Genomic DNA, 23,539 nt, shown 5'->3' with positions numbered 1-23,539 from the left:
CCTAGATTGAGGTTTGCAATTCATTTTAGCAGCTCTTCCTGATTCTGGGAAACCTTTTTCCCCTAATCCGGAGAGCTACTTTAACAGGCTTGGGCAGGTTCCTGGCATCAGTAGCCTTCAGCCTGGCCCCTCATTCCAGCCCATGGTTGCCAATGGCTTTGGTGAGGTGAGTCCTACGTAACACCTCTCCCAGTGCTTCCAGAATGGAATTCTGGTCATCTTCGGAAAGTTTGTCCTGAGGATAAGCTTCTTTGAAGATAGCTACCCTTATGTTGGTCAGAGCCTCATTATAAGTCCCTGGGCCTTTTCGGAGTCATGGCCGTTTCTGTAGGAGTACTGTTCTCCGACCTTGGCCTCTTAAAGGTACCGGTGATGGTTTCTCCCTGATTGGACGAGCCTGCATTTCCTGGTTGCTGACTGTCCCCAGTTCCTGCTGTGCTTGCCCCAGCTCTTGCCTTTTTCAACTTCCATCTGGTGCATTCAGACAAGGCTTTTTTTGCTAGACTGAGTCCACCTACTCCAGCGTCTAGGTATCCCAATCCTTCTCCTACTGCAGGTATGCTAAAGGTACTAGCCCCCTGTAGTGGTATGTCAATACTAATGACTCCCAATAGAGTTTTTGGTTTTGCCTCAGGTTCTGAACCACTGGCTTGTCCCTGCCTTTGGCTGAAAATTCAACATCAGGTTTTCTGGCTGCACCTGGGTCCCTTAGTGGCTCACCAGAGCTTCCAGCCCCCTGCTGAAGCATTTCTCGTAGGGATCCCTTTGGAGGGGAGTCCCTCTTTAGTTTAAGGTCCTTACGACGGATTTTGTTTTTGGTTCCTTTCATTTTGGTCCCACGAGTTTTAGGAACCTAAAAGCAGTGCCCTATATGGGTGGAATGCATAAATACAATGTGGTGCAGCCTGGTGCCCCAAGGGGATCGTTGAAGACACTGGCTATTTACCACTGCAGTACCATGCAGCCCTCAGCACGATGCGTCACACCTTGGCTTAAGCGGTCTGGTCGTGTTTGAATGAAAACCTCACAAGCCTCCAGGACCCAGAGTGCCTGTTTGGGGCGAGAGGGGTATTCCAGATGATTAATGGGAGTGCGACACCATTTGGTCATGAGGTTGCGACCAGGACAACCTACATGAGAGAGTAGCACCTGGGGGTGGCCCATAAGCTCCCCCATTCCCACCCCTCCACATGGGTTGGTCAAACCATTTTAGAGCGTTGAGCCTTAAGGCTTGTGGCACCTTATTGGTACTCTAGGGAGACAACTCAAATAGTCGAAGCTACCCCATAGGAGTACCCTCTCGCATTCATCTTGGCTACACCGTTGTGACACCCAAGAGTCATTATGCTGCCGCATGGGAGGCTCTGGTCATAATGCCATTGCCCTTTATGGGAACTCAGCCGCCACCCCCCCAAGACTGTCCTTGCCCGGTGGTACCTGGAGATGTCCCAACGCATCCCTGGTACACCATACGTCCCCAGCAAGACTCACCCCATTCGTGCTACATGACCTGCCCACCTCATTCTCCTTGACTCGATCATTCTAATTATAGTTGGAGAAGAGTACAAGTTATGAAGTTCCTCATTATGCAGTTTTCTCCAACCTCCTGTCACTTCATCTCTCTTTGGTCCAAATATTCTCCTCAACACCCTGTTCTCAAACACCCTCAGTCTGTGTTCCTCCCTTAATGCCAGAGACCAAGTTTCACACCCATACAGAACCAAAGGCAAAATTATAGTTTTGTATATTCTAATTTTTATGTTTTTGGACGAGACAAGAAGACAAAAGGTTCTGGACTGAATGGTAGCAAGCATTACCCGAGTTCAGTCTCCTCTTAATTTCCTCCTGAATCAGGTTTCGATGTTATCATTGTTCCCAAATATCTGAACTGTGCCACATTTTCAAAACATCTGTTTCCTACCTTTATGTCATGATTTTGCCCTGCATTTTGGTGACGAGACAGTAACATATACTTATTTTTCTCAGTGTTTACTTCTAGACCAACCTCTTTACTTGTGTCAATTAAAGTTTGTGTGTATTTCGTTATAGTATCTACATTATCACCCAGTAGATCACGTCATCGGCGTAGACCAGCAGCTGATGTGTCCCGTTTAGTTTCAGTCCCACCAGGCTTCCCTGGACCTTCCTAATTGCATATTCTAAGGCAAAGTTGAAAATGAGTAGCGATAAAGCATCTCCTTCTTTTAGACCATTCTGGATAGGAAATTTATCAGACAAATGTTTACCTACACGGACTTTACTATACGTTTCGTTTAAACACATTTTAATCAACCCAAAACATAGAAGTAGACATTGCTAGAACCATTCTAAATAATAATAACTACCCTCTAAATACCATACAACTAACACAAAAGCCCTCCACGAAAACGACTACGCTGAAAAATAAATGACCACCTTTACCTATTTCGGCCATGAAATCAGATCTTTTTAAGAATACTGAGGTTGGTATCTCATGTTAGACAAAAAACAATACAAAACATCTGTTGAAAATAAGTGATGGCAAAAATGATATGTATAATCTTTATGGGGTTTACCAACTACAATATTCTGACTGTCCATTAAAATATTGTCACGTGTTGGGTGTATAACGCGACAAATAACTTCACACCGTATTGAGTATAGTGAATTTTATTCCACACTCGCTAATACCATCACTCAGCTTACAATCTGACAACTACTTCTATGTTCAGTATCAAAAACTAGACAGCACATACTCTTCCCTGGCCAACTCGTAACTCAAGAACTAACTGTGAATAGTCTTCTCTGCTCCTTATTTAGCCTCGTTCCGGACAACACAGAAAACAGCCACGTAATATGCACCACTGTTGTCTGGTGCCGTGTTTACACGTATTACTGGCAACGCTGTCGGGAGTTGTTTACCGTTGCATAGCAACCGCGGCATCCCTTGGCCACATAACCACTGGCGGGGTAGGGGAAAGAGTGTTGACTTGCCTGCTACCCTAGTAACGACAATGCTCTGATGATGTTACGTCACCGCTGGCGGGGGAAGGGTGTCCTGCATAGCGCAACACGTCACAATATATAGGACAGACCGGACGTACCTTTAAGGTCGGGTCAGATTCAGAGAACACATACGAGCCAAAAAAATAACGGACAAAGCTCCAAATCTGCTCAACATATTTATTGGACACCACACATGAATATAGTATGATAGACAAAACATTAGAAGTTCTATGTATTGGCAAGAAAGGCCGAACCTTGGATACATATGAAAGATTTCACATTTACGAAATCAGGAAACAAAATTTGCAACTGAATGATAATTTTACTGAAATGTTTAACCCTCTATATGATGTAATACTTGATAAATACAAAACATAATATACTGTTATACCCTCTTCCTCCCCACCTCCACTTCTGCATACACCTTATCTCTACCCCCTCCCTCCCGTGCATTGACTTTAATCTTACGTCACCAAATCAGTCGTTGTTTACATTCCCTACAATACGGACAACAATTTGTAAAATGAGGCACCGACTAAACAGTAAGTAATATATACTGTATCTTCAATATCAAAATCAGTTGTTGATTATAACAAAATTTAATACTATTACTTTCATATCATTTTCAGATTAACATTAATTTACTACATCTACATCTCGAGCCTCATATAAAAATCTTATATACAAAGAGAAAAAATATTGAATATTCCAATTTGTCCATGGGAACGTACGAAATTACAAAACCAATGACTGATTCGATGTTATAAAACATCAATTAAAATTGTATTCTTGTTTTATATACTATAAATTGTTTTTTATATAATATGATTTATTGTATTGTTTATGTCAAGTGTTTTATATGTTTAATAGTATTGTATCCAGTTTAATAGTACTGCAGTTCAGTGGTGTATATATGTTAACCATGTATTTGCCTGATGATGGCTATTGATAGCTGAAACATGTAGCAGAGACGTAGCTGGGCACTGACCTTGATATTTGTTGTGTTGTGACGGTTAATACAGAGGTTGTAAAAAAGACAGTCCTCTTATCTGTAGCCTAGATTAGTGATACTTAGTCAATCACAACACATACATATTATATAGTAAAAATAATGGTTCAGTCATGAAAAGAAAGCTTTTATGAATGCAGAAAACTGTTTCTGTAAATAAATTAATCTGACTAAATACCATTTTCAAGACTTCATGCAAGACCACACCCATTGGATCAGTACATCCACTAGTGGAACATGCCATATCGGTTGAGGAACAGCATAGTGGAGTATCCAAACCTAATTTGAAGTTATATAATATGATAAGCCATTATTATAATACAGCACACTTTAAGATAATATTTGCTCTCAGTAACTGAATATTCCAAACAATTATGTCAGTCTTTTAATGTAACGTGTTTGTGTGAGACCGTTTGCTAATTTGCAATGCATTTACCTTGGTGTACTATTGAAAACCCCGAAAAACCTCAGCCAGGATAACTTCTTCATGGCCAAGATTCAGAGTAATCACTTGCAAGTGCAAGTTACCGCTACATCAACGTGCTCAATGAAACGTGTATTAAATTACAGAAATAAGGCAATACCATGCAGAGTAAAGAGAACGCAAATGAAAATGAAAATAAACTGACACAAATATATATGTACGAAGGGCGCTCCATATATAATGCCTCATATTTTTTTGTTGTAATCTGTAACGTCTGAGCTGGATGTTAGTGGTATTGCAGTAAAGGTTGAACCTTCCCGCCAATGTACTGTTAGTTTGGTTGTCATGCGACATATAGCGACAGCAGAGCAGTCTACCAAAATGGCGTCTGACAGAGATGTGCCTATGAAACAGATGTGTTATTGAATTCCTCACTGCCGAACAAATTGCACCCATTGACATCCATCGACGCTTGCTAAAGGTGTACGGAGATGATACAGTGTGGACATCAGCACAGTGAGGCAGTGGGTAGTGCGTTTCAACAATGACGAAAGTGAAGTGCGCGACAAAGCACACCCTGGGCGCCCCTGCTCCGCTGCCACTCTACACAATGAACAGCGCCTCGATAGCTCATCCCTACAGATCGGTGGATAACGACCATAGAACTGTGTGCACGGCTTAATATCGGCTGTAATGCATTGGAAACTATGTTGGGGAAGCTGAATTATTGCAAAATTTGTTCCAGGTGGGTCCCGCTCATGTTTACACAGGACCACAAAACTCATCGAATGGAAGTCTGTCAGGACCTGTTGCACCAGCTTGAGGCTGAAGGTGACAAGTTTCTGGAGAGTATCGTCACCAGAGATGAGACGTGGTGTCACCACTACGAGTTGGAATCCAAAAGACAGTCCATGGGGTTGCGACATTCGGGTTCCCCAAGAAAAAAGGAAGTTCAAGACACAGCCATCAGCAGGGAATGTGATGTGCACGGTCTTTTGGGATAGGCGGCGTGCTATTTTCTTAGGTTTCCTGGAGCCTGGTGAGGCTGTTAATTCTGAACTCTACAAGACGACGCTGACTAAGCTGAAAGCCCGTGTTTCCTGAGTCAGACCAGAGAAGCAGACAACCTTTCGCTTGCAACATGATAACGCTAGACCACATACCAGTTGGGCGACCACCGCGCACGTTGGAAAGTGTGGCTACACTGTCCTACCACATCCACCTTATAGCCCCGATTTAGCACCTTCAGACTTCCATCTCTTTGGGCCTATGAAAGATGGACTACGCGGGCAACGTTTTCCAGACAATTGCAGCTGTGAGAAAGTGGTTTGCCTCTGCTGGCGCGGACTTTTACGAGCACGGCATACAGGCTCTTATTCATCGCTGGCAAAAGTGAATAACGAATGTTGGTGATTACGTGGAAAAATAACTGTAAGTAGCTTAAATCTTGCTCTATTTAACTGTCTTATTGTGCTTTCTGTATCTGTTGTAGTTTTCATTAAAAAAAATTGGAGGCATTATATACAGAACACTCCTCGTAACTTTATACGTGTAAAATACTCTTAATTAAAGCAGCTGCATATGTCAATATAGCTACGGGCTGGACTGCTGGAGTTTGATTACTGGCAGATGCAACAGATTTTACTGTAGTCCGCAGCATCGAGACCGGCTCTTGATCCTCCTTTCTAATTGGTAAATGCGGCTCTTTTCCTGGGGGTAAAGCGAAAGGAGCGGGAAGCTGATCACACATCTGCATCTTGTACTGAGGTCGAGAATGGTGGAGCTATGTCTGCTCCTCCACTTAGGTCTTCATGGTGTATTGCTTATTTAATTAAGTGTAGGCATGACTTATTCCAAGTTTAAAATTGCAGCATATTGAAGACGAATTATGTCCTAAAATGGCTGCTTAACTGCTTCATCACAGATTTAAGGTAGCAAGACCAGTTTTACTTACAATTTATACATGGCACACTCAGTAATGCCATGTAATCAGATGTTTTGAAAAAGTAGACAACATCTATATGAACATTACACACATGAATTCCATAATTAATTTCAAAGCATGGTATTGTCACGTGTTGGGTGTGTCACACGACAAATAACTTTACACCGTACTAGATATAGCGAATTTATTCCACATTCGCTCGCACAGTTACACCACTACTGCCATCTGCAGTATCACAAATACGTCTCCTGTAGTCATTGCCATTCACTCGATACAACTCAATAACAGGACTTCACCTCACTCCGGCGAATGCTAGACTGCAACTGACTGGTTACTCAGTCAGAGTCAGAGTCACTTTACAACTGGCACTTTGCCGCCAATCAGTTCGTCTTGGTATCAGGCCCCTTGAGGCCCACGACCAGAGATTCTTTTTCAACTGAACTCTTGCGGTAATAGCCCTTATGTAACATCCTCTCTGACGAGAAGATGGGTCTGTCTCTTATGAATACATTCGACCTTTCGTCAGTGTATATTTCGCACATATAATATGTTATCGAAAACTCTTCCTTTTGCTTTACACAGAAGTCCTCTGTCGGTACAGGCTTTACAGAGCAGATCATGCCTAACTTACAGATCTTATGCTACAATGAAAACTTCATTTGAACGGTCATAAGCTTGACCACCGCCAAGTTTAAGCCTCTTATATTTTCTGTGTCTGGCTTCACCTTGCCCTATACCGCGAACATGTTCATTATCATGATTTTGTATGACTTCTGCTTGTCGTCTGCACAATTTTGTTATGTAATCGTATACAAGTGTGCAAGTCGCGGAATGGTGTGCACCTTGGAAAATTTCCAGTGGCGCGCAAAACCTTGTTTTGCATGCGCTGCAATTTTAGGAGGTAGGTATCTGCCGCTAATTCCCAGGCAGGACAAGCGTAAGTCATCACTGATCTTATCAGTGCCTGATAGAGGGATAGTTTAATGTTTGCGTTTAAACGCTCACTTTTGAATAGGGAGTAGATTCTGATAAATGTTCTGAAGGCCTTGGCTTCAATCATTTCTATGTGAAGTCTCAACGTAATCTTCAGATCGAAGATTACGCCCAAGTATTTTACATGATTGATGAAGGGAATATTCTGCCCATTCAATACGAGTATAAGATGAGTCTGAGGGGGCCTAAGTCTATGAGAGAAGTAGATTGAATGAGTTTTATCTTCATTAAATTTTATGTTCCAGCGATCACACCACGTCTCAATAACACTGAGACCTCGCTGCAGCTTTCTGAAAACATAACCCTCTTCGCGGTCTGTCGCTTATGTACAGGTGTCGTCAGCAAAGAGACCTAGAGAGAACAGAACCTTCTGGCACTCCTGCTTGTATTTCCATGTAGACATTTCACCTTCGACTGAAACTCTGAATTTTCTCTGAGAAAGGAAAGAGATAATAAGCTTGATTAAACTTATCGGAAATTGTAATGTAGATAATTTATATAGCAAGCCAGTGTGCCGTGTTTTATCAAAGACTTTTTCAATATCCAAGAATACAGCAGCTGTAGACATGTTATTGTTGAAATTTAAGGCTACATGGTCCGTAAGCCTCATACATTGAAGTGTTGTGCTATGACGGGCATGGGAACCAAACTGGCTTGCATTAATCAGGCCTTTTTCTTCAGTTTGCCTTTGGACTATGTATTTCCAAACTGTTTCGAATAGCTTGCCTTTTGTAGACAAGAGGCTAATCGGGCGTAAATTTTGAGGAAATTTTGGGTCCTTACCGGGTTCCTGTAACGTTATAACCTTTGCTTCCTTCCAAGGCTTTGGAAAAAGATTACTCTGGTAATATTCCTCGTTATGTAGCTTCCGCACTGACAACTCAGAAAACAGTTACGTGATAGCTACCACTGTTGCGTAACGTCGTGTTTACAGGCGTTGCTGTGGAACGCTGCCTAGAGTTGTTTATTGCTGCGTAGTAACCACGGTGTCCCCTGTTACGTCACCGCGGGGGAGGGAGACGGAGTGTTGACTGGCCTGTTACCATAGCAGCGGCAATTGCTCCGAAGCTGTTACTTCACCGCGGAAGGGGGTGTTTAGCGAGCGTTGTGCCATCCACGTCACAGTATTTTGCTTTTGCAAGGGAATTAAATATCAGATTCACATACTTCAATATCGTATGAAAATTTCCCTCTTTATTTATCAGCTAGGAGTGATAGGTTTTCATGCTTACCTTTTGACATGCCAGTGACTAATCCTTTATGTGTGTTCAGCACAAAATAACAGAAGAAGAATGACAAGTGAGGAAGAGCGCCTTGCAAGATTGAGAAGTACGTTGCATTCCTTAGCAACTCGAGTCCCCAAAATAATTTTGGAACGAGTTGACTCAACATTTGCTGTTCTGAAGACAAAAGCTGTAAGTGTGTATATCAGAAGGATATATATATATATGTTATTAGGTCTCCTCATGTTATTTTTGTCTGCATCTAAATTATGGTGCCAGGTAACTTCATTAAGGCTGTACTTGATGGATCTCTCTACATCTCATTTGCATGTAAACTTAATAACCTCAGTGTTAGAACCAAAGGTTTCAAAACTCTTAGAAACAACAGTCATTCATATCACTTTGGGACACATCCCAAAAATGTGTTCCCCAAATGTCCAGCGTGGTATTAGTCCCCCATTGCTGTCTAGGTCCACTTTGTAAAACGTTTCATTCCAGTCATACACTATCTGCTTGTATTCCCCCAATTCTGAGTTGGAAGCACATGTACATAAACATACACACATAACACCATTTTATTATTTATAAACACCTCTTTATACCAGGAAAGAAACATTCCTTGATTTCGTACACTGGATATTTAGGTCATAGTGACAGGGCAGCCAACATCTTAACATGAATGGAACAGAAGCATTCCATTATCAGTTCAATTACAGGGCGGTAATTTTTTACCCTATTTTTTTACCCATTTTCGTAATAATATTATTCTACTTCCTATCCAGGAAAGGAAAATCGGGCGAAACAAATGCCAATCAGTCAGTGAATTGGTCACGTATCCATCCACGAAAAAGACAGGAACAATTTCACTGACGATAAAGATATTTCTTCGTAACCTTATGCCATTGGACATCAGCATAATGCCATAATATGTAATAATCAGTAATCATTTGTATCACCGTGGGGGATGCGCAAACTCGTGAGGTGGGAGCGGCGTGTTCGACATAATCTAAGCTATCATGTAGCAATATAACCTCGGAATATAAGAGCATAGATTGATATTACGGGTGGAAAAGCAGTCAGCACGCTCAATTTTATACATAACGTCATATTTCGATTTATATTCCATGGTATGAAAGTCTTATATTACGATCCGTTAAATAGCAGCTTCGTAAATGACGTCACCCTTAGGTGTGCGCAATGAACTACTGCGCATCCACCTGTAACTCAGGGGTACCATTCGCAGCTGAAAGGTTAGGATAGGTTAGGTTAGGTTTGCGCATACATCTGTACCTTGCAGGGGGTCGAAGCTCGGTAATTTACGCTAATGTTAGGTTATAAATGTACATTATGACAGGTGTGCGCAAATGACTACTGCGCATCGTTGTGCTCAGTTTAGCACTCTTTGGCATTCGGCGATATCTTACGATTGAATGTCTCTGATAGCGTATGAGATCATTATACATTTATTGGGAATATTTCATTTCCGAATTTTCTCACATGATAAACTCTTGCATTTATTTTTCTGTTAAATTCTCTACGTAATCTATGAAACCAGGAATATATTGCAACATTTATAATGGGTGTAAATTAATTTTTTCCGAAATATTGACTTTTAAGAACGCTCTCAAGTGCATGATATCACAATCATCTTCATTGACTCTTACAATTTCCAGCAGGTCCTGAAATATTCTCTTTTTGAATGTTCCCATAATGAACTTTATTATGTTTTTTGACATATGTGAAGGATATACATATACTTTATATGAAAGAAATCCACCGCACAATACTACTACTCAAGTATTAGACAGGGAAATCACTGATTACGATCTGAATGTAAGAAAATATCATTCAGCATTCCTCTTAAGCATTAAAAAAACGTACACATCACTATATATATTCTAGACTAATCTATATAATACAATTAGAAGGATGTCAGCTGTAACAACTCATGCTTTCCTGTAAACAATGTGATTCTGTAAGCAGTTTAATAGATGGAAAAAGAAATTATTCCCTGATGCTGTATACTATCTGCTAGCACATGTAAGCCAGGAAGATTATATGGCAAGAATGCAATCCGTTGTCTATCACACCGAAATACATATCTACCTTACAAATCACTTGCCATCGTTCTTCATGCTATATCACATACTCTACACACAACTGTGCACATTTTACACTATCATTGGACAGGATTGCCAACATAACACCAATGACAACAGGTGTTTCACTTAGCATACCACCTTGTTATAACCAGGAATTCTTCCTGCAAACAAGATATGTACATAAAAGGGGAAACTTTTGAATCCATTGAGGGGGAATGGAAATCTTAACATTCTTGAAAACACTACAAAACCTCACTACACATCACTGTATAATCACTGACAAAAATATAATGTCACACTATAGAATTTAAACTTCTCTTTATGCTCGACATTATTGTGACCAAAACAACATACATACATTATATCCACCACTCTCTGTCACACAGATATAAGGTATAAATTTGAAAAATAACAACTTCAAAGGGAACTAGAAATTTTACTTTTCACCCTCTTCTTACAAGTACTTATACTAATGCAAAGAAAAGTATATCATTCTGACCAATAACCTACTCACACGTGTAATATTCAGAGACTACATACCAAAACTACACCCTGTTTTCTGTCATTCCAAATATGCATTCATAAAATTTAATTCACTCTCTATCCATATAACCACTAAAACACATTTTGTGCAAAATCACTACATACTTCACACAAGATTATTAATAATAATTCAAGAATACCCTCAAAAACACAATGTATATCACTACACACCCACTATTTTTATATGCACTTTCGTTAAATCAATAAATGTACGTTATGGCGTATTCTTCCTTCACGTATACTTCAGTCTGATTGTTCAGAAGGAAAATACTTCGATTTCTTTGTGGAACAGAGGAAACACATGTTTGTAAAATTTCATGCACTCTCCATTACTCGTTCTAGGATAATACAAGCATTAAATCCTATCATTTGCACGATCTCACTGAATCTTTTGAGATATACTTTCAAGCAGATAATTAATCAGAACTTGTACATATATATATAAACATACACACGTAACACCATCTTATTGTTTATAAACAGCTCTTCATACCAGGAAAGAAGCGTACCTGGATTTTGTACACCGGATATTTAGGTCACAGTAACAGGGCAGCCAACCTCTTAAGAGACTGGAGTGTCAAAATCTAGTACAAGAATGGCACAAATTTTCTGAAACCTTCAATCCAAAGTTGGTGCCCGGTGTGCTGTAAATGCAAGAAGGAATGTAGTACTTGTGCGTTTTAATGAAACATTTAGTTGCTAAAAATATCCACTTGTGAAGAGGAGTACATTTTAAACACCTGTGATCTGCTAATTGTAACTACTTCATTCCAAACATTATTGTCCGTCAGGCATGCTGATCCATCAGCAAAATTGCTGTGTTCCTCACAGGAAGTAGTGCGCCTGTCGCTATGAATTGCAGAGCCCTGTTGATTAAGGAAGTTTTCTAACTACCATGGGATTCCCAAAAGACTCTGAACAGAAAGGAATATCATTTAGAGTTAATTCCACATACTCATACTCTGACTCAGTGACCATTTTAACGAGCATTCTTATCAAGTGGGTCATTACTCGCAACATGTTTCCAATTTTGTTTTGCCTAATTCAAATGTCTGGGTTAATTCGTCTGTATGCCCCATGTCCATGCAATATTTCCATTGTAACAGTCAGACTCTGCTATTATTTACATAATTATATCATGCTTTCTTCTCACCTAACTTATTTATAATATTTCACTATATTTTCCGCTACAGGTTCTTATAGCGTTTCTTTTTCTTTCAGAGTGTTCAGTTAAAGGCAACTAGTAATGAAGCAGCACATTTCAGTATGGATTTTAATGCCGAAGAGCTTGGTGAACAGAGTGCAGAGTTGTCAAAGTTACGCAGCAAAGAGAATTTGGATTCATGTGAGATATGTAAGAAATCCTTCTCTCGTAGGAATAATGTCTTGAGGCATGCAAGTGAAAGCAGCAGAGAAACTATGTTTTTTGTGAAACTGTTCACAGTCCAGTGCGTTGCAACGATTCAGAGGTTGTCAGCAGCCTTTTTCATGCAATGTATGCAATAAAATTTTCACAAGATTCTCCACTCTACACACTCATATCCTAGTACACACTGGAGAACGACCTTTTCATGCAAAGTGTGTAAGAATATGTTCGCCCATTACGGCACCTAATGAAGCTTCTCCTAGTACACACTGGGGAATGTCCTTTTTCGTGTGATGTAAGTAAAGTTTCGCTCAGCACACTTACATAAACAGGCATCTCAAGTCACAACATTGCCGTGAGTCTGGCCAGTGGATTCTGCCCTGTCACACGGTCCCTCATTCACACAGCAGCACTGCAATTTCTGAAAAAAAATTCCCTGCATTTTTCTGGACTTGTATATTTACTTTTTGAGTATTACAATATCATATCAATATTTCCCTCTTTACTTTCTCTTCTAGGAATCATATGATTCCTTTCTGTCTTTTGATGTGCCAGTGACTAATCCTTTATATGTGTTCAGCACAGAATAATAGAAGAAGATTGACAAGTGAAGGAGAACGCCTTGTGAGATTGGGAAGGACGTTGCATTCCTTAGCAACTCGAGTTCCCAAAATAATTGTGACACGAGTTGATTGGACATTTCCTTTTCTGGAGAATAAAGCTGTAAGTATGTATATTGTAACGTGTTTCATTACTGAATACGCCGTAGAGATCGTTAATTGGTTTATTGAACAATCTACAAATATCAGCTATAATTAATTATCACAATGTTACGGGTTTCCACACTTTACAAACCCTACAACAAAATCTCTTAACACTATCTTCAAGAGTCTTCACGTATTAATAACGCGGGAGCTATACAAGTCTCCCTGAATTACACACTCCAAATATAACTGGTTATCACAGACGCGTGTGTAGCTCGTAACTTGCGAACTGAGAACCCGATAACACACTGACTCTCGCTTGCTGCTCAGCCGGCTTTTATTCTGTTCGCTGTTGCTAGTTGTGACGTGGCGTATAGCCTAGCAATGCTGTTACCCCTTGGTGACGTCACCGCTGTTGACTCGCTTTGCATAGCTTCAAGGTTGCGGGACTCGGCTAACTTCGGCCCCGCTCGTGACGTCACCGCGGGAAGAGTGGTGGGGTGATGACTCGCCTATTACGCGAGCGCTACGTTACCGCTACGTGCTGCTGGGGAGGTAGGGGTCAACATGTCACAATATATATATATATATATACTCAACACTCACAATATGTTTGCATTTTTGTGTGGCCTGGTTCAGGTGTCCAGGTTATTCCAGCTGTGTAGTGTCCTATGCGACAATCCTAGTGGCCTCCAATTCTATGCCAAGAAATGTGTTCGTTTGCCCAAACACTGCCTTCATGAGTTCGATTCGTGCTGCTGGTGTGTGTGTGTGTGCGTGCGTGTGTGCGTGCGTGTATTTATTCTGTGTTTATACTGTCTTGTGTGCAGGTAGCGGCCTTGTGATAGGCTGATTCCCTTTCAAGGAGTACTTCTGACTGTATATGTGATTAAGAAACTGAAAACGCGGCCTAGGCCCAAAAATAAAGAACTCTGGGATCTGTAACACCATGTCTGCGTTACGTCAGAGGGTGTTCCCCCACCCCTTTTCTTACTATCTACCCCCCTTCAATGTTCCACTTCCTGGTTCCTGTCGGCTGAGGTCCAACGCGAGTGATCCATTCTGTTGTGGGAGCTTGAACTGTTCAGTCAATTCACAGTTCTCCTGGTCTGTACGATTGTGATTGGTTGATTGTTGGAGGCCTGTTACCTCCAGGGACTTAGGTTGTATTTGTATTTATTATTTAATATATATATATTATCATTTGATATATTTGTCATAGTGTCTTTGAGTTGGTACTTCCTACCCAAAAACCAAATTTCGGTGTTCAAGACCTTTTCACGTTTCAAAGTGGTAGCAGAGCGTGGTTTTGTTTTTGGTAGCTTTTGGTCGTTGCCCTAGTTTTCCGTTTTCTTGCAGTTGTTTTCATTATGACTACAGAGCCAGTAGTGCCTGAGTACTTGCATAGGGACGAACTAGAGTATGAGCTCACCGTTCGAGGGGTTCCTATCAAAGGGTTGAATGTGGCTGCACTGAGAGTGTTGTTCAGGACCTCGCACGATGTTGAAGTGAACGCCAAGCAGTTTATCACTACGAAAGGTTTGAAGGATACACCAACTATTCTTTCTTTTGTCAGGATAAATTTTTGCAAATCAAAGAGTTGGTGGAAAACACGGACAGTTCCCGTGTTTCCATTGATTTTCCTAGTTATTTACATAGACTTGTCCATCTTGGTACTCGGCTTCGCCATTTGTTCCAGTTTAGAAGAATACCACCCGAGTTGGAGTCTTCCGCCCTGACATTGCATGAGCAAGTGCAGTCACTTTCGGCAGAAATCAACAGCAATTTTCAGAGTGAGGAGCATACGTCATCAGTATTGCCGCTCACTGCAAGTACGATCAATTTGCACAACGCTGAAGGTAGGGCCAAATCAGCTGTTGTACTTTCTGCCACTCCACACATGGAACATTTAACTCCGTCCCCTCTTCTTGTCTTGGATCCGGCCCGTCAATGAAATGATTGCTCAATCTTGGGTAATCTACCCACCACAGGGGTGTCCACTTACCCTTGTAATATTTCTGCCTTTCCCTTTGTCTTCGCAAAATTGCTGAATCCAGTAGAGCAAATGTTTCAGGGTCTTCCTGTCACGGATGGATTGGACTTGTCTCAGTTGATTAACTTTTTGCGAGTTTTAGTGTGGATTAGGCACATCCTTACTGTTTTCCAAGTGCCCCCTGTTCACAACTTGCAAGTCTTTTATGGTTTTACCAAAGGGGCATTGGGCTCAAAAACGTTTGATAGGGCGTGGGGATACTCTCCAAGCTTATCATGAGAGTATACTTGAGTTCTTTATTCCAACACGTGCCATGTTGCCACTGATAAGTTCTGATTATTTGAGAGCCCAAAGGGCCAATGAGCCCCTATCTGCTTATATTACTGACATTAAGGAAATTGCTGCTGTTCTACGTCAGGATGCGGACAAGGCAGTGGTGGTCAGAAATATCCTCGGTGGGCTCCACCCTCTGGAAAGAAGTCGGTTAGGTTTTTGGGGTAAACCTGCCACCTATGCCAAACTAGACAACATGTGCATATATGCACACAACATTTCAATGAGCGACAAGAGTCAAAGCTCACGATCACCCAATCCACCCACTCCCATGACTCTTCCCGAGCCTTCTGTGTCTGGTAACCCTACTTCGCAACCTTCCCAAAAGGTTTGTTATCGCTGTAACAAAGTTGGGCACATCCGTCGAGAGTGCCGTGTTAAGTTATCGGCATCACCTAGGCAGCCGCCTTTATCCCAAGGTCGACGTAATTGACTAGAAGTTAACGTGCAGTCCTCTAGTTCCCACGTGCCTGTTGCCATTTCCAGGGGTGATACTCATACGGTTTCTACCTTGCAGAGTCAGAGTATACAGGGTATTTCTGAGTATCATTTGCCCTGTGTTCAAGTGGAATTGGGTTTCAGGCCAGTGCATGCACTCTTAGATTCAGGGGCTGTGCGTTCATTAATATCGGTTACCATTTATGAGAACCTTAAGAGGAAATTCCCCACTATACACACATATCCCGTCACTGTGAGATGTGTCACTGTGTCGGCTCACACCTTTCTGGTGCACATTGGGGTTAAATGCAAGGTTAGGATTGATAGGTATATGTGGAAGTTTCCTTTCTATGTGGTCCCGGATTTGATCTAACCAGTTATTTTGGGGGCCGATTTCTTGGGCAAGGTTGGCTTGATGATTGATATACAGGAAAGGTTTGCCTTCTGTAAATTTGACCCCACTAATAGAATGACCGTACAGCGTCAATTTTCGACTCTGGAGGTTTCGCGGGTGTGCACTGCTTCCCAGTCACCCTGAATTTCTCTATTTGAGTGACGTAAGCGCTACTCAGTTGAAGCAGCTCATTGAAGATTTTCCGGACGTCCTAACCCCTAAGTTGGGACTCACTAATCTATTGAAGTATGACATTGAGCTACTGGACAAATCTCTGGTTAAGGTCCCGCCCTACAGGTTGCTGCCACCTAAAATGGATATCTTGCGCCGTCACATATGTCAAATGCTTGATGAGGGTATCATTACACCCTCCACGTCTGCATACTCAAGTCCCATCTTCCTCATCCCCAAAGGCCAAGATGGTTTTCGTCCAGTTGTGGACTACCGGGCGCTTAATAAAAAAATCAAAATCGAGTCAGTGCCTTTGCCGGATATACACTAATGTTTACACTGGTTCAAAGGAGCCAAAGTTTTCACTTCCCTCGACCTAAATTCAGCATATCATCAGATTGGTCTGACTGAACGATCCAAGGCATTAACTGCCTTTGCCACTGACTGGAACTTATACGGATATACTCGGGTGCCTTTTGGGCTGGCCACCGGAGCGCAGGTCGTAACATGGCTCCTGGATAAGGTTTTCTCGGACATAAAGTTTAAGTTCATCTTCCACTATTTCAACGACTTAGTGGTCTACAGTGATTCCTTTGAGGAACACATTATCCATTTTCATGAGGTTTTCAGTCAGTTGTGTCAGGCGGGGTTAACTGTTAACCCAAATAAGGTTAAATTTGCTACTTCCCACTTGTCGTTTCTGGGACATATAGTCTCACCTGAGGGAATCACCGTGGACCTGAGTAGAACCGAAGCCATTAAGAATTTCCCTCCTCCCCGGGATGTAAAGGGGATTGCAAGATTCATCGGTATGGTAAATTTCTTCCATAAATTTATCCCCCATTTTGCCGAACGCGTGGCTCCCCATAACGTGCTTCGAAAGAAGGGTGAGAAGTTTGCATGGGGAACGGAGCAGCAGTCTGCGTTTGAGGATCTTAAACTAGCTATCATCAACCCTCCAATCCTCCGAACCATGGATTTTTCATGGAAATTTTCCCTTCAGACAGATGCCCGCTCTATTGCTGTGGCTGCAGTTCTGTTACAAGAGTTTGATGGGGAGCTACAACCTATTGCCTACGCATCTCGTACATTGTCCCATCAAGAGCGCAAATTCTCCACATACGAGCTGGCGTGTCTAGCGGTCCTGTTTGGTCTGGAGAAATTCAGACCATACTTGGAACATATTGAATTCGATCTGCAGATCGATAATCAGGCTCTATCGTGGTGTTTATCACATCCCCATCAACTGGGAAGGATTGGTCATTGGGTGGTAAGATTATTTTGCTTCAAATTTAATGTCCAACACATCAAGGGAAGCCAGAATTTCATTGCGGATGCTTTATTGCAAATGTATGATACTCCTGTTGATATCCCCGTATGTCCAATGGTTTTAGATTTCCCTATGCTGTTTGAAGATATTGCTATGCACCAGGACACTGATCCAGTGCTCAGCCCCATCATTCGCCAATTAATAGCTGGGGAAGAAGTACGAGGATATTCGCTGATGGAGGGCGTACTTTATTCTAAGGCCCGTTTCAACGATAAGCCGAAGGTGGTAATTCCCGAAATTTTGGTACCCGCGCTGTTTACGTATTTGCATGACACTCCTTGCAGATGTCATTTAAGAGTATGTAAGACATTATGGAAGATTCGCCAGTCGTTGATATGGAAGGGGATGGATGCCGATATCGCTGGGAGAGTTCGAGCGTGTCAGCTGTGTGGGCTCAGTAAGCCCACCCAACACGCCCAGTACGGTATGTTGACATCGGAAGTGGCAAGTCGGCCGATGGAGAAATTGTTCATCGATTTTGTGGGTAATTTTCCCCAATCTAGATCAGGTAATACTCATGCCTTGGTCTGCGTAGACGCTTTTACTAAGTTTGTGTGGATTTTCCCAGTTTGGGCAGTGTCTACCGCAACAACTACTAGGGCATTGGGTAGTATTTTCTCCACTTTCGGCAGCCCCGAGACCATTGTTTCTGACAATGCCACTCAATTTGCATCTCGTATCTTCCGCAATTTCTGTTATACCCGGGGAATTAAGCATGTTACCACCACTCCCCACTATCCTCAGCCTTCCCATGCTGAGAGGTTTAATAGGATTTTGCGTGCCGCACTAATTGCCTACCACCACCATGACCATTCAAAGTGGGATGAAAACCTTTCATGGCTCAAGTTTGCCTTTAATTCTGCTCGCCACGAATCCCACAAGGCGACCCCCTTCAGTCTCATTTTTTCTTTTACACCGAACTCGCCACTGTCTAACCTGTGGTCCATCAAGGATTTACTTCCTGACAATCCGGATGGGCTTTCCATTCAGGAGCGATGGGAGGCCGCGAGGAGAAATCTCCGGTGTGCTCATGCGGCAGTCCAGAGGAATTACGATCGCCGTCGCCAACCACCCCCGTTATCAATTGGAAGCAGGGTCTGGCTCCGGAATTATCCCCAAAGTAGAGCAACGGATAAGGTTGCCGCCAAGTTATGCCCCAGGTATAAGGGATCTTTCACCCTGGTCAAGTACACTTCGCCAGTTTCGGTGCAGTTGGCTGACAGTGACAGCCACAACAGAATCCGGGCTCACGTCTCGCAGTTAAAGGCAGCGTGAGAACTGTATGGTTAAGTTTGTAGAAGGAAGCTTGTGATGTGTCAAGATCGTTTTGTGTCCTTCTACAAACTTAAGTCTGGTATTGTCTATTCTGGTAAGCACAGGCACTAATGTGTGGTTTAAGATAAGAAGGAATGTACTCTGATGTATACATTTACTCCGAGGTTTTAATTATGTATATTTTGAGCCATGGACACATACTTTGATGTATTCCTATATACACCCATTTACTCAGAAGTATTAAAGGTGTGTTATTGTACAGTGAATGCCACAGAGAAATTGGTATATGCATATACAATATATTTAGGCATTGCTGTACACTCTATCCATGGATCTTCGGCTAGTCATGTGTCTTGTCTAACAAGTATGTTTGTGCTAGTTATTGTAAATATATATGTTAAACTGTTGATCAGCATAAGTATGTATGAGAGTGAGAGTGTGTGTGTGGGGATCCCCAGACAATTGTATAGATATTAGACCATTCAATAGATATAAGACAATTGTATAGATATTAGACCATTCAATAGATTTAAGGCAATTGTATATTCATATATTGACCTTGTTATTTTTGTTTCTCTTTTGACTATTGTAAATATTTATGTTAATTCTCATTTTCATTTATGTTTGTTAACAGATGAATGCTTGCAATGGACCATCCCTTCTTTCATTTACATGTATATCCTACTTACTTTCCTCCAGTCTTAGGCTAAAAGATATAAAGGACTATATTTCTCCCGCGAAGAGAATGCACTGCTGTCTCTGTAGCAAACGGACATCCAGAGTCGGCAGTGAGCGTCATCTAAAGAGGTGGGGCTGAACTAAACTGGTGAACGACTCGATTGCTGCAGGCTATGTTGTGACAGAGTGGGTGCCGCTTATGTCAAAGTTGTGGTCACAGACACCTATTAGCACTTTTGGTACACAGTGCGGAATGTGGCATCGTGTGTATCTTCACTACTTCAGCGTTGTGAGCACGCGCAATGGGGGACTTATGTAGGTGTGTTACGCTCACCTGATATTATTCACCATCGGTAAGCAACCCACCGCTCCTGCAATCAGTAATCAGCAGCAGCCCCCTACAACCTAGTGTAACCCCTCCCCCATGGGTGAATTTTGGAGGGAGAGAATGTAACGCCGTGTCTGCGTTACGTCAGAGGGCATCCCCCCACCCCCTTTCTTACTATCTACCCCCCTTCAATGTTCCACTTCCTGGTTCCCGTCGGCTGAGGTCCAACGCGAGTGATCCATTCTGTTGTGGGAGCTTGAACTGTTCAGTCGATTCACTCTTGTCCTGATCTGTACGATTGTGATTGGTTGATTGTCGGAGGCCTGTTACCTCCAGGGACTTAGGTTGTATTTGTATTTATTATTTAATATATATATATATTGTAACCATATGCATCCTTCGCGGATATGTCTTATTTGTTTGTACGTAACGATTAAGTTTAGCCGTGGAAATAAGATGCTCCGGAGGGATCAAGGTCCTCTGAACGGGCCTTTTGTTACGAGGGACAGAAGGGAGGTCATTGAGTCCATTGCATTCGGGGGGGGGGGGGGGTATACCTTCTGTCGTCCGTGCCTGTGGAGGTAAAGGACCTGTGGATAGAAGCTTCGAGAAGGCGTGGAGACCGGAAGGGGTCCATGCGCTTGATCATGTAGCCCCCCAGTAGAAAATTCAAGATCGCTGTAAGAAGGTGGTTTCTAAAAGCAGAGGCGGTGGTAATTGTGTAGTGGGTGAGTAGAAGTCAGTCTGTGAGGGAGTTCAAGTGAGTTAATGAGTAGTAGTGAGGCAGTGAGGGAGTTCAAGTGAGTAAGGAGTAAAGTCAGTGGAAAGCAGTCGAGTAGTCAGTCAGTAAAGAGTCAATCGGGAGGTCAGTGAGTCGAGTGAGTAAAAGATCATTTAAGAGGACAGAGAATAAGTGTGAACTCCAGTAGCATTATCAGAGAGATTGTGAACTGTTAATAAATGCTGATTTATGTAAGTGGATTTCAAAGAAATATTACGCAATCTAATGACGACGAGAAGTTTCTACATAAGATAAATAAAGTTAATTAATCAGAAACTTACGAAACCGAGTGAGATATTTCATTTCCTAAGAACCTGTGACTAATTAATAACTGATCCAGCCTGCATCCGAAACGACGTAAGCGAGCCAACACCCGTGTACCCCTGAGATACAAGACTCATGACCCTGAACTTAGCCGAGGCAATACACCGCGAGGAAGGTAGCATGTGGGGTGGGTGTAATATATATTATCATTTGATATATTTGTTATAGTGTCTTTGAGTTGGTACTTCCTACCCAAAAACCAAATTTCAGTCTTCAAGACCTTTTCACATTTCAGATCCATAGATATGCAAGTGGGCATCCTATGTCTGATGCAATATTTCCATTGCAACAGTCAGGCCCATGTTAGTATTCTCACTTCCTTGTGTTGTATCAGTACACGTTAAGGCTATAATTGTAATATTGCAAATTAGCTGATGGTGTTTCTTTTCCTTTCAGAATGTTGGATTAAATTCAACTAGTATGGCAGGAACACATTGCATTGAGGAACTTCTTGGTGAACACCGTGCTGAACTCTCAGAGTTAAACAGCGAAGAAAACATTAATTCATGCAGGATTTGTAAGAAATCATTCTCTTGTAGCAATAATCTATCGGGACACACATATGTAAGTAACAGAGAAAAAATGTCTCTTTGTGAAAAGTGTGTGAAATCGTTCAGTGATAAGAGGAGTCCATTGCAACGATCTAGATGTCATGAAGGGGCTTTTTCATGCAATGTATGCAATAAGAGCTTCACTAGTCGCTGTGGTCGAGACGCTCATATCAGAGCGCACATTGGAGAACGACCTTTTCATTGCGAAGTGTGTAAGAAAAGGTTCGCTTGCCGCTCTACCCTAAACATGCATCTCAAATTACACACTGGAGAAAAACCTTTTGTGTGTGAAGTGTGTAAGAGAAGTTTCGCTCGGCGTGATTACCTACACAAGCATCTCACGGTACACACTGGAGAACGACGATTTTCATGCGAAGTGTGTAAGAAAAGGTTCAATCTTCGCTCTACACTGCTCAGTCATCTGAGAATACACAGTGGAGAACGACCCTTTTCATGCGAAGTGTGTAGGAAAAAGTTTACTTGCCTCGCTGGCCTAACCAATCACATCAGAGTACACACTGTAGAACGACCTTTTATATGCAAAGTGTGTAAGAAAAGGTTCACTCTCCGCCATTACCTACACTCACATCTCAAAGTACACAGTGGAGAACGATGTTTTTCATGCGAAGTGTGTAATAAACTATTCCGTTATCGCCAGAACCTAACTACTCATCTGAGAATACACAGTGGAGAACGGCCTTTTTCATGCGAAGTGTGTATGAAACTATTCCGTTATCACCAGAACCTAACTACTCATCTGAGAATACACAGTGGAGAACGGCCTTTTTCATGCGAAGTGTGTAAGAAAAGGTTCACTCAGCGCACTCACTTACAAAAACATCTCACAGTACACACTGAAGAGCGACGTTTGTAATGCGAAGTGTGTAAGGAAAGGTTCACTCAGCGCTCTCGCCTACACCCGCATCTGAGACTACACAGTGCAGAACGATCTTTTTTAAAACAGAAATATAACCCGGTGTCACAGAAGACATATGAAAATGTCATATTCTCATAATGTGTCCAAGAAAGCATTCAATTATTCGGCAGTCAGAGTCAATAGATGTAGCCTGAAGTTTAAAGTTTTATAATCATATACAGGAGGTCCAAAAAAAATGTACTCACTCCTTGATAGTCAATATCTTTGGAACAAAATGACATGTAGTTACAATTCTTGTGCAGTAGTGTAGTGTAATGTTTTCTCAACAGATGGCGAAGGTCACATGAGTCAGGTGAGTGTTGAGCCGCGTGCGCACTGCGAGCAGAAGACAGCAGCTACAGTGGCTGAAAACTTGTTCTTTGAACAACACAAGGCTGTATTGAAGTAGTACTGGACGAGGCACAATTCAGAATGAACGGTACTGTTAACCACCACCATGTGTATATTGGGCTCCTGTAAATTCACACGTTCACTTGGCAAGGAAGTGAATCTGCCAGGTGTTAATGTGTGGTGTGGTCTGTCATCTGCGGTTTGATTGGTCCTTCTTTGAAAGTACCGTAACTGGTCATGTGTATCTTGATATGCTTAAGACATCGATTTTCCCAGCAATTCGACAGCTGTTTGGAGATGAGAGAGTTTACCTACAAGAAGATGGTGCTCCACCTCACTAACATCAAGATGTCAGGGCATACTTGGATGGCACTCTACCTGA

General features: G+C 42.0%; 1 protein-coding gene across 2 annotated transcripts; it reads left to right on the top strand.

Annotated features, from left to right (window-relative positions):
• The first annotated feature begins 5,527 nt into the window (after positions 1-5,527).
• On the top strand, positions 5,528-23,003 carry LOC117282206 (gastrula zinc finger protein XlCGF52.1-like). 2 transcript variants are annotated; one of them, XM_033750900.1, is made up of 3 exons: positions 5,528-5,849; positions 8,629-8,771; positions 21,736-23,003. In XM_033750900.1, the coding sequence occupies exons 1-3, from the start codon at positions 5,822-5,824 to the stop codon at positions 22,762-22,764; spliced, it is 1,200 nt and encodes a 399-aa protein (XP_033606791.1). In that variant the 5' UTR covers positions 5,528-5,821; the 3' UTR covers positions 22,765-23,003. The 2 variants fall into 2 exon arrangements, with proteins under 2 accessions (XP_033606791.1, XP_033606790.1); XM_033750899.1 differs by lacking the exons at positions 5,528-5,849; positions 8,629-8,771 and adding exons at positions 12,496-12,578; positions 13,176-13,313.
• Positions 23,004-23,539: the final 536 nt, after the last annotated feature.

This window comes from Cryptotermes secundus, unplaced genomic scaffold (assembly GCF_002891405.2).
Source record: "Cryptotermes secundus unplaced genomic scaffold, Csec_1.0 scaffold1088, whole genome shotgun sequence".
In the NCBI taxonomy this organism is placed as follows: Eukaryota; Metazoa; Arthropoda; class Insecta; order Blattodea; family Kalotermitidae; genus Cryptotermes; species Cryptotermes secundus.
Note: the sequence above shows the minus strand (reverse complement) of the source record. Positions and strands in the feature narration are given on the sequence as shown.